This window comes from Limanda limanda, chromosome 8, assembly GCF_963576545.1.
Source record: "Limanda limanda chromosome 8, fLimLim1.1, whole genome shotgun sequence".
Lineage (NCBI taxonomy): Eukaryota > Metazoa > Chordata > Actinopteri > Pleuronectiformes > Pleuronectidae > Limanda > Limanda limanda.
In genome coordinates, this window is record NC_083643.1 from 15,808,901 (window position 1) to 15,824,394 (window position 15,494).

Sequence of the window (15,494 nt, forward strand, 5' to 3'; positions counted from 1 at the left end):
ATTGAGACTATATCACTTCGAAGGTGCAGTAAAACTACAAAGTCTTGATGATGTTAGAGCTTGTATCATTAAACTGTTAAACTTAAGCATTTTAATATTAGTTACTTTTAGCTACTTTTCTCTCAACCTGTAGGAAACTTTGTAGAACTCAGTGGGGATTTCAGACGATACGCTGATTCAATTTTACATCCCACAAAACAAAAAACTATAAAAGCAGGTAACAAGTTAAATATTTTCATATAAATACTTTATATTTCATTTCACTTTCAGTTATCCCCTAGCATCAAAATGTAGTCTATTCGATTTCTTTTTTACTTTTTGTGTATTATGTGTATTATTACCTCCACCAAAAAGGTCATGTTTTGGCCATTGCGTTTGTTTGTTTATTTGTTGATTACACAAAAACAACACTCAAATGCTATCCATTAAGTTTTGTGGATGGGTGGGCCATGACCCAAGGAAGAAGATATTTTATACAAATTTAATTATAACTTAACTAATTTTTTATATTTTTATATAATTACATTTTATTTATACTGAACGTTAACATTTGTTATTTTTTGCACATTGTTGTAATCAAAACTAGAAAAATAAGAAACAAGTCACCTTGCTGCTGTCGTTGTGAAACACATGAATATATACAGTCTATGGTGAAACAGCACCACCCAGCGGTGCTCCTGCCTCGCACACGAACTACACTACTGAAGTGAACTACATCTCCCGTGCTGCCCCGGGGCAGGAGGCAGAGAGTCATGCGGATGGAAGCAGCAGTGGGCATCCGCCGCTGCACAGAGAAGTCGAAGAAGAAGAAGAGGAAAGTTGGGGAAAGATGCACGAAGAGGAGGATGGCAGCGGCGCGATCCCGGGCGCGGCCCCGCGGATCACCGCCGCCAGGTCCATGGACGTGGCCGAGGTGGAGGGCGCCAGGGAGCAGGCCTCCCGGCTGTGCGGCTACCTGAACAAGCTGTCCGGCAAGGGGCCGCTGAGGGGCTACAAGCCGAGGTGGTTCGTGTACGACCCGAGGAAGTGCTACTTGTACTACTTCAAGACTCCGCAGGACGCGCTGCCGCTGGGACACATCGAGGTGGGGGACGCGTGCTTCTGCTACGACGTGGAGGGGGACGAGGGACAGTTCGAGATCCGCACCGCCGGGAAGGAGTTCCTCCTGAAGGTAAGAGTTCCTCCTGAAGGTAGAGTTCCTCCTGAAGGTAGGAGCTGGAGGTGGGAGGGCTCCTCGCTGCATGAGGCTGTGATTCCTCACTTCCTCCTCTGAGGGAGGGGACGCAGACACACCCATTCACACTGGGCACAGTCATCTGGTCTCACATCGTTTAGTCACTGTGAAGGAAATCTGCAAGTGTCATGTCTTCCAGATCCGTCTGTTTACTTTTAAACATAGTTTCAAGTGCACGTGAGCCCATAGATGTTATATAAAAGTGTCACAGCCATAGACTTAGAAGAGTCACAGCCATAGACTTTATATAAAAGTGTCACAGCCATAGACTCTATATAAAAGTGTCACAGCCATAGTCTCTATATAAAAGTGTCACAGCCATAGACCGTATACAAAAGTGTCACAGCCATAGACTTAGAAGAGTCACAGCCATAGACTTTATATAAAAGTGTCACAGCCATAGACAGTATATAAAAGTGTCACAGTCATAGACTTTATATAAAAGTGTCACAGCCATAGACGTTATATAAAAGTGTCACAGCCATAGATTGTATATAAAAGTGTCACAGCCATAGTCTCTATATAAGTGTCATAGCAATAGACTGTATATAAAAGTGTCACAGCCATAGACTGTATATAAAAGTGTCACAGTCATAGACTTTATATAAAAGTGTCACAGCCATAGACTGTATACAAAAGTGTCACAGTCATAGACTTTATATAAAAGTGTCAGAGCCATAGACTTTATATAAAAGTGTCACAGTCATAGACTGTATACAAAAGTGTCACAGCCATAGACTTTATATAAAAGTGTCACAGCCATAGACCTAAAAGAGTCACAGCCATAGACTTTATATAAAAGTGTCACAGCCATAGTCTCTATAAAAGTGTCTCTTGTGACGCCCCCCTCTGCTGCCTGCTGTCATGTGACTTGTGACCGGGGTCAGTGCCAAACCAGGGCCCTGTGGCCTCACTCCTCCCGGCTGCTGCCCAGGCTGGAGCAGATGGAGTGAATGGTTAACACCAGGCCCGCCTGCATGGCCTGAGGCAGGAACAGAGACTGAAACCAGGATCTGCGCCTCCTTCACGTGACAGATCTTTTTAGTAACCTGCTATTTAAACTGTTTCATAAGTTCAATTTGACTCCACAGCTGTTATCTTGCATCCAGACAGGATTTCGTTCCATTACTATTGATGTGTGTTTGTGTGAGTTGTCATTTAATCTTTGAACTCAAAACACCTACTGGGCAAACACTTGGCCCTCTGAGACTAATGGGAGTGTTTGTTTTTTATCCGTAAGTGAATCACCTTTTGTGCTTTCAGGCATGCACTGAAGTCTGGAGATTCTCAGCACTTTCTCAGGGGGAGGTGCATGTGTGAACGCACAAATGTCTGATTGAGAGCCTCTGGATTATCTGCAGGCTTTCTCTGTTTGGGGGGTTGTTGACGCTTCTAACACGCAACAGATGAAAAATTAACAAGAAAACAAATATCTCCCGGCGATAAAGGGGTGACGCACCTATAAGACACTGATGAAGATGTCTAGACAGTTTGTGATGATAAGAATTCGAATAACGAAATTCTCCTGACTTTATCCACAGGTCGTCTGAAAACTCTTGTTTGTGTTGTTGTGATTGTGTCTCCAGGCCCCCAGCAGGCAGGTGATGAACTTCTGGCTCCAGCAGCTGCAGCAGAAGCGTTGGGAGTACAGCAGCACCCGGAGCTCCGGTCAGAGAGACAGCTGGAGCTCCCCGACCCTGGCCTACCCTCCCACCGGCCTGGTCGGCAAAGACAATGGTAGGCAGACACACACACACAGGTACACACAGTGTGAATGTACTCAGCGGACACGTCCCTGCTCTGTTTCATCATGTCCAGGCACCAGCTGAAAGTAAACACCTCTATCTGATGGGTTGATGTTGACACAACTGCTGCAAACACCAGTCGAGTTATTTTGTGGCCAGGTTCCCAAGTTTTAACAGTGAGAGAATGTAGGAGTGGTTTTATCGAGCATTGATTAAATGAAAGATCAACACAGGTGGACAGAAAAGAGTTCACATAAGTTTTTTAATCTAGTGTGTGTTTAAAAGTGAATGCATTGACAGAATCAAATACCATCAGCCTCAAGAGGAACTCTGGAGACTTGGGTCTGGACTTTCTCCAGAGGTTTCCTTTCACACATGAACAACGCAGAGAGAGATTCTCTGCGATCACAACTGAAACCAATCCTCCAGCTTGTTCTAGTGAGGGGTGGAGCAGCAAAGACAGATCATAGCATATTAACTCTGCTGCGGAGATCACACGTTTTTAATTTAAAACATCATCAATTTGCTGATCTCCGGAGTTCAGTGCTCTATCGTGTATCCTGCTTGCTGTTTGCAATGTTTACTCACAAACATCTGATGCTGAATCATGTCAGAATAAATCCAGACCAGTAGCATTTACAGTACAATGTATTTTTAGAGCTTCATAGAGCAACATGTTACAGAGCATAGTCTGATAAGGCTACGGCTTGCTTACACTGGAACTCAGGACAATGCGTCCTCAAGCATTTGGCAACTGTTGAATGTTGTTGTCGCACAATGATGTGAAAACTCCAGCAGGACGTTATTATCTAAGATTAGAATATTCCACATGCCTAAATTGAATTATGTTTATCTGGGATAAGATCAGAACATGCTGTTCACATGATAGTGTCGTATTAAGAATAATGTCTTAAAGGGATAGCTCACCCCCCAAAAATTTAAATTCTCTCATTATCTACTCACCACTGTGCCGATGGAGGGTGGGTGAAGGGTTTGACTCCACAAAACACTTTTGGAGTCTCAGGGGGAAACAGTGTTACAACCAAGTTAAAAAAGGCTGTTCAGGTTTGGAAGTGTGCATCTGTAAAACGATTTCAAATTACTTAAATTACAAACACACATTTGTGATAACACACAAGTACGTACAAAGCGTTGTTGACATTTGCGACCACTTTCCTTTTAAACTACGTTTAAATAACATCTTCAAAGTTAGTTTCATACAAAGACGAAAAATGTATATTCAGCATGCTGGGCTTAGAAATGTTACACAGTGATTTTTAGAGAGTTGCCCATGAACCCACAGGCATGTATCCTGCTGTAAATAGCTTTGTGGGTAACACCAGATATTGCTTTTGCTTTATTTTGCAATCCTTTGGTGTCATTTAATCTAAAAATAATAAGATGAATCCTAGATCCTAAGAAGGAGTAGTGGTGAGGCGAGTGCTGTAGTTTTGATCTTCGTCTCTGTGTTGCACTTCAGATGGTTACGTCTTTGAGAAGCTGAGCGACAGCATGGAGAAGGTCCGCAGCGACTTTGCCATGGAGACAGAGACAGAGGACGGGTCGATGGTGGGGATTCAGACGGCCAGAGGAGCCTCCGCTGTGTCCACCAACCCTCTCAACTTCTCGCTCAAAAACTTGGGTACAGAACTCAAGTAAGGCTCAGCTATATCGTACATACTGTTTTTTGAAAAAAGATATCACATTTTCAGGTCTTTGTTTCGAGTCCCTGCTGAACAGGTGCAGTTAGTTTGACTGCTGCAGCGTGGGCCCTTAGAGATCTGTGGTGAGGAAACAAAAGACCTCCTCAGTTCTTCTTGAAGGTGTCAGCAGGAGAGGAAATGGTTACATCCAGTTCACAAGTTGCTCCAGCATTGACACATCAACAGTTCCCCTTCTGGTACCACACAATACCTACATTCAAGTGACGCTACACACTGAAATGTGCATTTGAATTCGCCTTGCATCTCTGATGGAAAGAGAGTTGTACTCGTTGAGGTGCACAGGAAACTGCGAGCAATTCAACTGCGATGCTGTTGACTCCTCACAACAACAATTCTCATATCTAACGTTTAGCATAAATTAGCCTTTACTGTAACAGCAGAGTCCTGAGGTTTGAAGATGCTTATTGAGGCCTTAAGTGAAGAGCGATTCATCACGTGGGCTCTGTGGGCAGCTACACTTGTTAAACTGTGTCCTTATTGTGTGACGGTTGTGGGGCTGGATGTGTCTGCTGACGAGGTGTGAGGCAGGCGACAACTTCAGTGTCCCACTTGTCGTGGCCCTTTTACACCTGCTTTCACTTTAAAGAATGCTTTTATAACTATGATTCATAGCTTCCCATTTATTCCAATGCGATGATATAAATGATTAGTATTTAATTCAAAAAGACGTTAGCATTATCAGAATTTATGGCAACACTCTAATAGATTAAAAAAGGATTTCTTTATGCTTATGTTACTATTTACCAAGGAGTAGAACTTCATGTTCCCTGCAGGTAGTCTGTGATGTCTGTGGATTTGAACGGCTTGCACAAAGTAGCAGTAACTATAGCTCCACTCCTGGTCTTACTCACCCTCCTGTCTGGTTTTTGTTCTGTCAGGAACTCCATGTCTTATCTGCGGCAGGGCAGGGGAGCTGAGAACAGGCGCAGTGTGTTTTACACTGGTAACAACAGCACAGAGGAGTGGGAGATGGTGGACGCCCCGCCCAAGGACCTCATTGAACAGAAATCTAACCCAGACACACTCAGACGTACGTCCACTTCATGTTTCCATAAACACTTCTGGTTTAATACTCATACTCTGCTGACATTCCCCATAGAAGAAATGTATACTTTTTTTGCATCCAGCTCCTGAAGTCTCTTCCATAAGAGGCAACAAGTAAGAAAATTCTCTTCTCTCTCAGATTCCTTGGGATCCGCATTTACATTTGACTTTGTGCGAAATTCAGCCCGGCCTAGGAAGCCACTGCTTCGGGACATGATGGGCTCTGGCAGGTTTGGGCGCAGTGCTGAGACGCGCAGTGCTGAGAGCTCGCCAGTGGAGTACAACGGCAGCAAACCTTTTGAGATGCAGCTTCGCCTCCAGAGCCAACAGGAAGAACTGAGCCGCATGGAGCAAGAACAGGCCAAACTCCGAGATGAGCTCGCCAGTCAGAAGGTACACACTGTCCTTATCTCTCCCGATGTAATAACAGGTTTATTGTGTTTGCTAAACAAACAAAAGTTATTTTCAACAATGTAAACATTCTGATCGCTTTATATCAACATGTTGCCATGACTGTTTATATAGCAAATCATCTTGATCGCCCCCTGGTTGCTGGATGCAGTACAGATCTTAAACCCCCCTCCTCCTCCATGTTAGTGGATGAGACAGGGACCAAACTAAAACGTCCAATAACATCTCAAATATATTTTCTCAAAGATGGTTTATTTTATTTAAGTAGTTCTTATCATTCAACATCAAGTGTACATTTTTTGTGTCCATTTAAGGTCTTCTGTCCAACCTGTCTTGTGTCATCTCTAAGTGGATGTAGCAAGAATTCGTTGGTTTTCTCAATGATAGATTGTTAGGACTTTACTTCACAATGTCTGACTCATCCACTTCACCAGACAGAATTTAGTGCTTGAAATAGTATTTCAGGTAAGTTAGCTGAAGTCTTGGGTGGTGGTGTTTGAGTTAGAGCTACGAGTAGTTCTGACTCTCTCACTGACACAGGAAGACAAAAAATGTAAAGTCATGCTGAAGCAAGAACTGATGGAACAACAGTTCTCCTCAAAACAGTCAACGGTGTGTTGTTCCCTGTTCTTGTTTTTAGTGTTTAGAGAATAGCTAACTGTGTGTGTGTGTGTGTGTGTGTGTGTGTGTGTGTGTGTGTGTGTGTGTGTGTGTGTGTGTGTGTGTGTGTGTGTGTGTGTGTGTGTGTGTGTGTGTGTGTGTGTGTGTGTGTGTGTGTGTGTGTGTGTGTGTGCCTAGATAAGACTCAGCGGCTCCAACTTAGGCAGGAATTTTCTAACTGACTCTGGAGACAACTGGTGGTTGTCTCTGTGTAACTGGAAATACAATACAAATTTGTTGCATGTGACATATTGTGTCTCCATCTGTGTGAGCACACATGTGGGTGTGTTTGTGGAAGCACACTAGCTACATTTTCTCAGTGCAGCATATTGGTACACCTCTGTTGTTGAAGTGAATGAGGCGGTCATGTGGGCATAGTGGAGGATAAACGTCACATGTTTCTCTGGTCAGCCTGACTCCAGGTCCAAATGAGCATCGACACATTTTTTATTATATTAGTGTTGGTGTTTTTTTTTCCAGCTCTGCCATATAACACAGTGGGAAACCCCAACTAGCACACACTTGGCTGCTTGGTTAGCACAACGAGTCAATGTTTATCAAGACATTTTAAGATTTACTTCCTTGTGCCGTGAGTTTTGTTGTCAGTTTCAGTAGTAAGCTGCAAGATTGTGGCGATTCATTTAGAATACAAGAAGTCTGTTGAAAAAAATATAGGACTTTACATTTTACATATTATTAAACTACTTAATAGTAAACGGTGAGATCTGTAATCAAGATTTTGTATCCAGAAAGAGTGGAACTAAGTAGGGGTGTTCTGGGTGTTTTTTTCCTAAATAGTTTTTTTCTTTATTCTCATAATATAATGACTTTTTCTTGTTAAATTAAGACTTTATTCTTGTAATATTATGACTTCAAATTCCTGTTTTCTGTGAACCAGGCAACGTCATTTCAGAAAATCATTGTGACCCTACAAGTTGATGTGTTGACAAGTTTACTTGTCTGTCTTTTATCACCCAGGAGCTGGTTCGACTTCTGCAGCAGACTCTCAGGACGTCTCAGAGCGAGCGGCTAACAGTGCGCTGTCCCGCCCCGGCTCCTGATCCATCCACAGCCTCTGACCAGGCCCCGGCCCAGGCCTCTGAAGTAACCCAGGAAGACATGGCCCAGCTGGAGAACCTGCTTCAGGAAAGAGACGGGCAGATCCAGGCCCTGTGTGGCCACATGGAGCGTCTCGCCTTGGAGAAGGAGAGCCTGCAACAGGAGCTGAAAGGCTTGAAGATTAAAGTAGGGGAGATGAATGAGCAGCTGGGTATGATGATGGAGACCATCCAGGCTAAGGATGAGGTCATCATGAAGCTGTCGCAGCAGAGCCTTGAGGACAGTGGAAATCCAAATGATGCAAGTTCACTGTCTCCAATCAAAGAGCAGCAGGAGCTGGACATCCTGAAGGTGCAGAGGAAATTTTTTTATTTTTTTGAGAGACAATGAAGCTGCTGATTATAAGCACTGATTCTATGGGAATCAATTGGTAGTCAAGGAAAAGTTTGTTTTTCTTTAGCTTCAGTGTATGATCCACAACTATTATTTTCTTTTTGTGGTTAAGTTCTCACTGTTTAACCCGACAAACTATGTGTTTTTTATTTTCAGGACAGTCTTCAAGGCTACAAATCCCAAAACAAGTTCCTGAACAAAGAGATCCTGGAGCTGACAGTGTTACGCAGAAATGCAGAGAGTAGAGAAAAAGCTTTAGAAGCAAAGGTACTGTCTTGTCTTTTGTGGTTAATGGTACATTTTCCTGTTAATAGAAACAGGAAGTCTGAGTGGTAGGGGAAGTCCAGTGTTGAGCCTGGCTGGTGCCCCCTCATTCTTGAAGTGCAAATCAGGAAAAAATGATTAACAATCAGAAACTTTATTGTAACCCTCTGCTTTTTCCCTTGCCTACAGTATACAGCCCTGGATGCCAAGTTGTGTCAGGTGGAGAGTAAATATCTGGTGCTGCTTCAAGAAGTGAAGAACCCGGTGTGTTCGTCTTCGGAGCAGAGCCCTGCCTGTGACGTAATTTCCAGATTGTTAGAGGATGCTCTGCAGGTAGAGGGCTCCGATCAGCAGGAGCACCCCATCTTCAAACCAAGCACTGTCAGGTATGGCCATTAAATGTTAGGAAACAGCAGTAGCCAATGTGTCAGTCCCTGGACATGCTGTTATATGTAGACATGGGCTTTTACAAATCATGGATAAATGTGTTTGTGATAAATGTGCAACACTGTTGCATGAGAGTCACAAGACCTTTTGTACCTTGATTAATAGCGACACCCACTTATTAAACCAGAAAAACAGGCTCTGCTGAATGAGTCTAATAATATATCTAGTGCTCTCTGAATCTCTCTCTGTCCGTGAAACGCATATCTCGAGAACCATTCATCTTATCAACTTCACACTTGACATGTGTATTCTTAATGGTCCAGGGAAGTGCAGTGTTTAATCTGGTGCAGTATGTACATGCGATATCCTCATTTTTAATAAAAAGTTAAACAGGCGACCAGTGCTCTGTAACATTAGGTGGAGGTGGGGCAGTGTGCAAAAAGTCTGTCCAAGGATCATGTTCTTCTATGTCCTAGAATAAACTAAAGCAAACTTCTGTAACTGGGTCAAACTCTACATCAAACTATTTTGAGGATGTATTTTTATTTCCCCATATCAGACACAGGCAGATCTGACCAGTAACAGGTGCAAAGCTTCGTCATGGCAACAACATCCACAGAGCTTGGATCTGATATTTGTGCAAACTATTTAGCAGTTATTATAAAATCACTGCAGATAAAGCAAGTTTTCTAACTTCACTCTGCACCATAGACTGTTTTATAAAAACTTCATATCTGAGGAGGACTCATGTGTGACAAGAAATAATCCATAAATCAGAAGCAGCTCTGGAGAATTAAACACAGGACAAGAAAACAGCCCATTCTAAACAGGCACTGCACTCGTTCTTATAAATTCAGGAAATCCTTACATCATGTTGGAAAGAACAGAGGTGCCTAAGTTGAAATAACTTTTGCATTAAGGTGAGCGTCACTGATTCTTGACAGTTTTTTCTACTTTGTTTCTCTGTTTTGAAATCAACCTCAGTGAGTACGACGTGTTTGGCTTCAAGACGGTGCTTGAGGAAGAGGAGGAGGAGGAGAAGCTGTTTGCGAAGGTGAGAGCCTTGGAGCTGAAGTCGCTGTCCATGACGAACCACGAGGTGTCCGTGGGAGTAAAGTGGGAGAACTACCTGGCCAGCACCATGAACAGAGACCTGGTGCGCTCCCCTGAGCTCAAAGCCCTGATTCGCTGCGGTGTGCCGCACGAGCACCGGTCCCAGGTGTGGCGCTGGTGTGTCTCCTTCCACGTCAAGAAATTCCGGGACCATTTGGCGCCGGACTATTATGAGACGTTACTGAATGTAGCCAGGGACAAGCCCAACCCGGCCTCGAAGCAGATCGAGCTGGACCTGCTGCGTACTTTGCCCAACAACAAGCACTACTCCTCTCCGAGTGCGGGCGGCATCCAGAAACTCCGGAACATCTTGATGGCGTTCTCCTGGAGGAACCCAGATATTGGCTACTGTCAGGGACTGAACAGGTACTGGGGGGGGTTTGGTTTTCCTGCTCTTCCTTCTCTCCTCTTATGCCTTGTAACCATTCATTTTTATTGCATGAATTTCCTCAGGCTGGCTGCCATTGCCTTGCTCTATCTGGACCAAGAGGACGCCTTCTGGAGCCTCATAGCTATTGTGGAAGTGTTCATGCCGAGAGACTATTACACCAAGACTCTGCTTGGCTCACAGGTAAACAAGCTGAAATTATATACTGTGATACTGGAGAACATGGGACAAGTTGCTGCCTACTCAGGAGTGTTTTTTTCTTTTCTTGTGATGGTGATGTCATATCCATGTGATCGAGCCTGCTGCTCATGACATACCAGAGCAGGAATGCAGTGCACGGATCAGTGTTTCTATCTGCTGGATTTTTTTCTGAAGTTTTCCCTCCTGCTGTGAAAATAAAATTCCCTGTTTTCTTGCTTGTGCAGGTTGACCAGCGCGTGTTCAAGGACCTGATGTTAGAGAAACTGCCGCGGCTTCACGCCCACTTTGAGCAGCACAAGGTCGACTTCTCCCTCATCACCTTCAACTGGTTCCTGGTGGTGTTCGTGGACAGCCTGGTGAGCAGCGTCCTCTTCAAGATCTGGGACGCCTTCCTGTACGAAGGTCCAAAGGTAAGAGGCAAATGCTGTTTTGCTCCTTCTATATATAGCATGCTTTCTGTTGGGGTGTAAAACAAGTTCCCACAAGTGCACATTTAGTTGTTCGTCATATTAATTCACTGTGTCTCCAAACTTCAAAATCATTTGTGTTTGTATAGTGCCAGACATCTATTTACAGACGTTTGTTATTAACAGTGGGTCAAATGCTTTTGTGTTATTAAAAAAGAGGAGCCCATATGAAATTATCCCCTAACTATACAGCTGCTGAGCATTTTAGCCTATTTTAGCTTTTTGTTTTGGTTCTATGTTCTACAAGTTAAATAAATTCTCATTTTCAACAACAGCACACATCTATTTTCAGTTAGAAAAGTGCTGACAAAGCACTAAAAAATAGACAACCAAAATGAGTTTCTGTATCACGCTATCATTTGCCAGGTTCGCCCTAATATGAGTTCAAATCAATGCTACATGTCGGCACTGTGGTTTTTACATTGCAGTTTTTAACCACAATAAATGAATACGACATTACACCCGGACTTGTTTTGGCCCTTTGGTGGCAACACAACCCAACTGTGGACAGAGCACCAACATGCATATTATTATTATCTTCTTGTATCGTATGGTAAACTTGTTAGGTCACAGGACACATCCAGCATATACGACAACATTAGCAGTCTTTAGGAGTAATTCTTGCCCCCTGAGGTTTAGTATTCACTTTATTTTATGTTTCATTTTCGGTCTCCACCGTGTGAGGCAATATCTGTGTAGTGCCCAGTGGGTTTTTCCATTGACTGAAAACGAAGCAGTCAGAGTAGTGAGAGCGGCCCAAAAGAAACTAACAAGTTAAAGTCCCGTGGTGAGACTTTTTAAACATATTAACATGTCGAGTTTCAACCTTTTAATATGATAAAAGACACATTTTGAGTCAAATGAGCAGTCAACACTACAGCTATTTCCACCTTTTAAGGTTCTGTCACATTTAAGCAAATGCAACAATGGCGAACCTTCCCTTTTTGTTCAAATATTGTTACCTTCAGACATTCCTCGAAAAGTCATAAAATCTCCATTCTTCTAAATAGACCTTGCATATTAAAGATGATGATGGGATTGTCGTTTATGTTCACACAGGAAAGTCCAGGGGAGAATTTCACAGCTTTTGATACTTTCCCCTCTACAGATCATATTTCGCTCCGCCCTCGCTCTCTTCAAGTACAAGGAGGAAGAGTTTTTGAAGTTGCAGGATTCCACAACCATCTTCAAATATCTCCGATACTTCACAGGAACAATCGTGGATTCAAGGTACAGTCACTGCTAACTGTTTGTTTTGGTATTTGCAGCGTGACTCAGACCAGTGTGTCTGCAGTAATAAGGAGCAAGGTCATCTACACTGGAGTAGCTGATTGTGTCCTCATGCTCTGTTACTGAGCAAATAAACTCATACGGCTCATCTACAGTATGAGTTTGCATCTGTAGCTAAGAATTAAATAATCAAGAATCAACCAGAAGGGCACTCAGTAGACTGAATACCTCGGCCAAGGCCCAACGGTCTCCTTATGAAACCACATTTAAATTCACTAGATCCTGAATTTGATTTGGAACTGCTTCAAAGTGCACACTCATGTATATCAATCTTATATTTTCTCTTTTCTGCCAGATTTTTTTCATCCAGATCCAAGAATTATTCTCTTAGAAATCAAGGACAATTTTGACAAACATCTCGCAATGTTGAAGAAAGTGAAAAGAATTCCAGGATCCACCCCCTGATCCAGATCTGTCCCAAAATGTGTTATCTTTCTTGGGCCATGCCCCACCTCTCCAGAGTAGTTTTTGTGTAATCCTGCAAACAAATATATAAACAAACAAACAAAAACACAAATTCCTTGGCAGAGGTACAAATTCTAAATCTAATACACTTTTAGACTAAGTAATACACTTAGTAACCTAAAACAGATGCACAACACAGGGACAACAGGATGTCAAATTCAGTTCTTATCCACAGCACAACAATATGAAACAGCCAAAACTGACACAACAGTTTTTCCATCGTCTCTGTTTTTTTCCAGGAAGCTGATGAGCATCGCCTTTGGGGACATGAACCCGTTCCCCATGAGGCAAATCCAGAACCGCCGCTCCTTCCACCTGGAGAAGGTCCGTCTGGAGCTGACGGAGCTGGAGGCCATCAGACAGACCTTCCTCAGGGAGAGGGAGTCGAGTCAGGACGGACGGAGCTTCGTCAGCGACGATGAGGAGGATAATTAACCTGAAGCTGAAGATGAAGAGACCTCCTCCACACACCAGTGATGTGTCGCTGTTGTAAAAGAGATGTTCTGTCGTAAAGATCTGTTGGAGTTGGTCTCCACATTGATGCTGGAACAATCGACTTCATACAAAGTCAAGGTGAAATCATGTCAAAGGACAAAAACGTCACAGGCAGTGTGGCTTACTATCAGTATTCCTGCCTTATTTCCTATATACTTTATTTGGTGGATGCTTGTGTGTTTACCTGACGGCCAAAACTGTGTTTGTCTTATTATCTCTTTATCCTCCAATGCCAAGTTCAAACTTTCCCTTCAGTCCAAATCAGTATTTTCTAAATCATGGCTGTGATCTTGTAATAAGTTGGAGATTTTTATACCGAAGAAATGATTGTTTACTCTTCTTTTCCTTTCATCGCAACTCAAATTTCCTCTGAAATGTCGTTTTTCCACTTGTTCTGAACAACCCATATTTTTGTCTGTTGATGAACATGAACTATTGATGCTGAAAACTTAAACTTAAAGTGTTAGAGCCTTCAAATCACAAAGTTGGGTGTTTATCATTCAATGTTGTGTGTGTGTGTGGTCCAGAAGCTCTTTTGATCAAACCTGGGATCAAAAACAAAATCTTACTCCTGTTTTTTGGAAATCAGGTGGAATGTTTTATATCTAGATTAAAAAAACAAGAGATAATAATGATAAGTCCATTTAATATCATCTGTCTGTATTCGGCAGAATTATTTAATTTTCAATGCTTTCAAATTACTTTATTCTAAATACAACTCAATATTTACATATTCCAAAGAAAAGTCTTAAAGGTCAAAGTGATGTGCATCTACATTTGCACTTAAACTTGGGTGAAGCTGTGTTACAGCCTCTGGACCTTGTCCGGAGAACATTTAATAATATCACCCATATTCGTGGATTTCTGTTAACCTGAGTATTTTATTATAACTTCTTTAAAACGTGTAATTTACCTCTGACACAGAGTTCTACTCTTAATGTTTTATTTAGGTTTCAGTAATTTGTCTTTTCCCCAAAGATAAGAGTGTTTTTCATACTTTTGACATCATTTTATTTCATATGCTGGGATTCCTGAGCCTAATCTCAAATTGCTGATGTATTTGCATTCTTTGTCCACAGTGTGGCAGTACAACATAGGTCTCTGTCCAGTGTTTACACTCGTCCACAGGTACCGATCACTGTGCTGGACCTCAGTTCAGGATGAGAAGTCACTTTTTCAGTGTGGTTGTTGTGTGAGAATGAGTTGATGATATGATTTGTCATCTATGGAGATTGTTTAACGTGGCAACAGCTGTCTCTCCTCCACATCCAGGTACTAAGACATGACGGTTTCCTCTCCAGCACTGTGACCATCTGGTTTGTGATTCATGCTGTTCAACTAACCACAGTCTAAAAATATTCTACAAACACAAAAGAACCATTTTTTCATTTGGCTAAACAAGATTTTGTTATTGTTATTTGAAATCTACGAGGTTTGGACATGTAGCCTTCTCCCTCGTTCGCTGATGTATTGTTTACAACTTATGACTTATCTTTCTTTTACTTGTATTTACAGAGCTTTGTTTGCATCAGAATGTACCCTGTTCTCTTTTCTTTGTTCCAATTGTAATTAAAATAGAAATGTAGATTGAAAAAACTAGGTTCAAATGAAATGAAATGATCCTCATGAGAGCAGGTCTCTCTAGAAATTGTTCAGTTTAAGCTAAAAAATTCACTTTCTCTGAACTTCCACTCATAATGTCAATGTTCACTTCTATTTCAATGCACGGCCACTTGTTCTGATGCTTGTTAAATTGCATTGTTCATGTTTTGTCATTTTATTTTCGTATTGAATAAGCTACATGTACAGCTACCCTCTGCTCTTCAGGTTATCTTTTTGTCCTCTTTTTCTTTTCATATCCCTAAAGTGTCAGAATATTATTAAGCACTCAATTGATTTGTTTGTAAATCTCTACATTACTTTTTTCTTTGTTACTCAGTATAAAGTTAAAGCTTCCATGTCACAGAAGTGAGCGTACGCTACTCTATGTTTTCGTAGCACACATTCAATAAAAAAAACATCTGACTGAGTTTGTCGTCCCCTCTGTAGGTATTTTATAAGGAACGCTTTAGTAATCCTCACTTCAGACCAAACAGCAGACATGCCAGTCATCTTTATTCATAGCCTGTCCATCTCATGCTTCAGTTTCATAGT

The 15,494-nt window shown here is 42.2% G+C and overlaps 1 protein-coding gene across 3 annotated transcripts; it reads left to right on the forward strand.

Moving 5' to 3' along the window:
* The first annotated feature begins 756 nt into the window (after positions 1-756).
* Positions 757-15,369, forward strand: tbc1d2b (TBC1 domain family, member 2B). 3 transcript variants are annotated; one of them, XM_061076099.1, is made up of 13 exons: positions 757-1,171; positions 2,821-2,971; positions 4,460-4,634; positions 5,582-5,733; positions 5,887-6,140; positions 7,797-8,228; positions 8,427-8,537; positions 8,724-8,920; positions 9,906-10,400; positions 10,488-10,605; positions 10,848-11,033; positions 12,199-12,320; positions 13,085-15,369. In XM_061076099.1, the coding sequence occupies exons 1-13, from the start codon at positions 830-832 to the stop codon at positions 13,278-13,280; spliced, it is 2,931 nt and encodes a 976-aa protein (XP_060932082.1). In that variant the 5' UTR covers positions 757-829; the 3' UTR covers positions 13,281-15,369. The 3 variants fall into 3 exon arrangements, with proteins under 3 accessions (XP_060932082.1, XP_060932081.1, XP_060932080.1); XM_061076098.1 differs by lacking the exon at positions 757-1,171 and adding an exon at positions 1,200-1,208; XM_061076097.1 differs by lacking the exon at positions 757-1,171 and adding an exon at positions 2,225-2,380.
* The last annotated feature ends 125 nt before the right edge of the window (positions 15,370-15,494 follow it).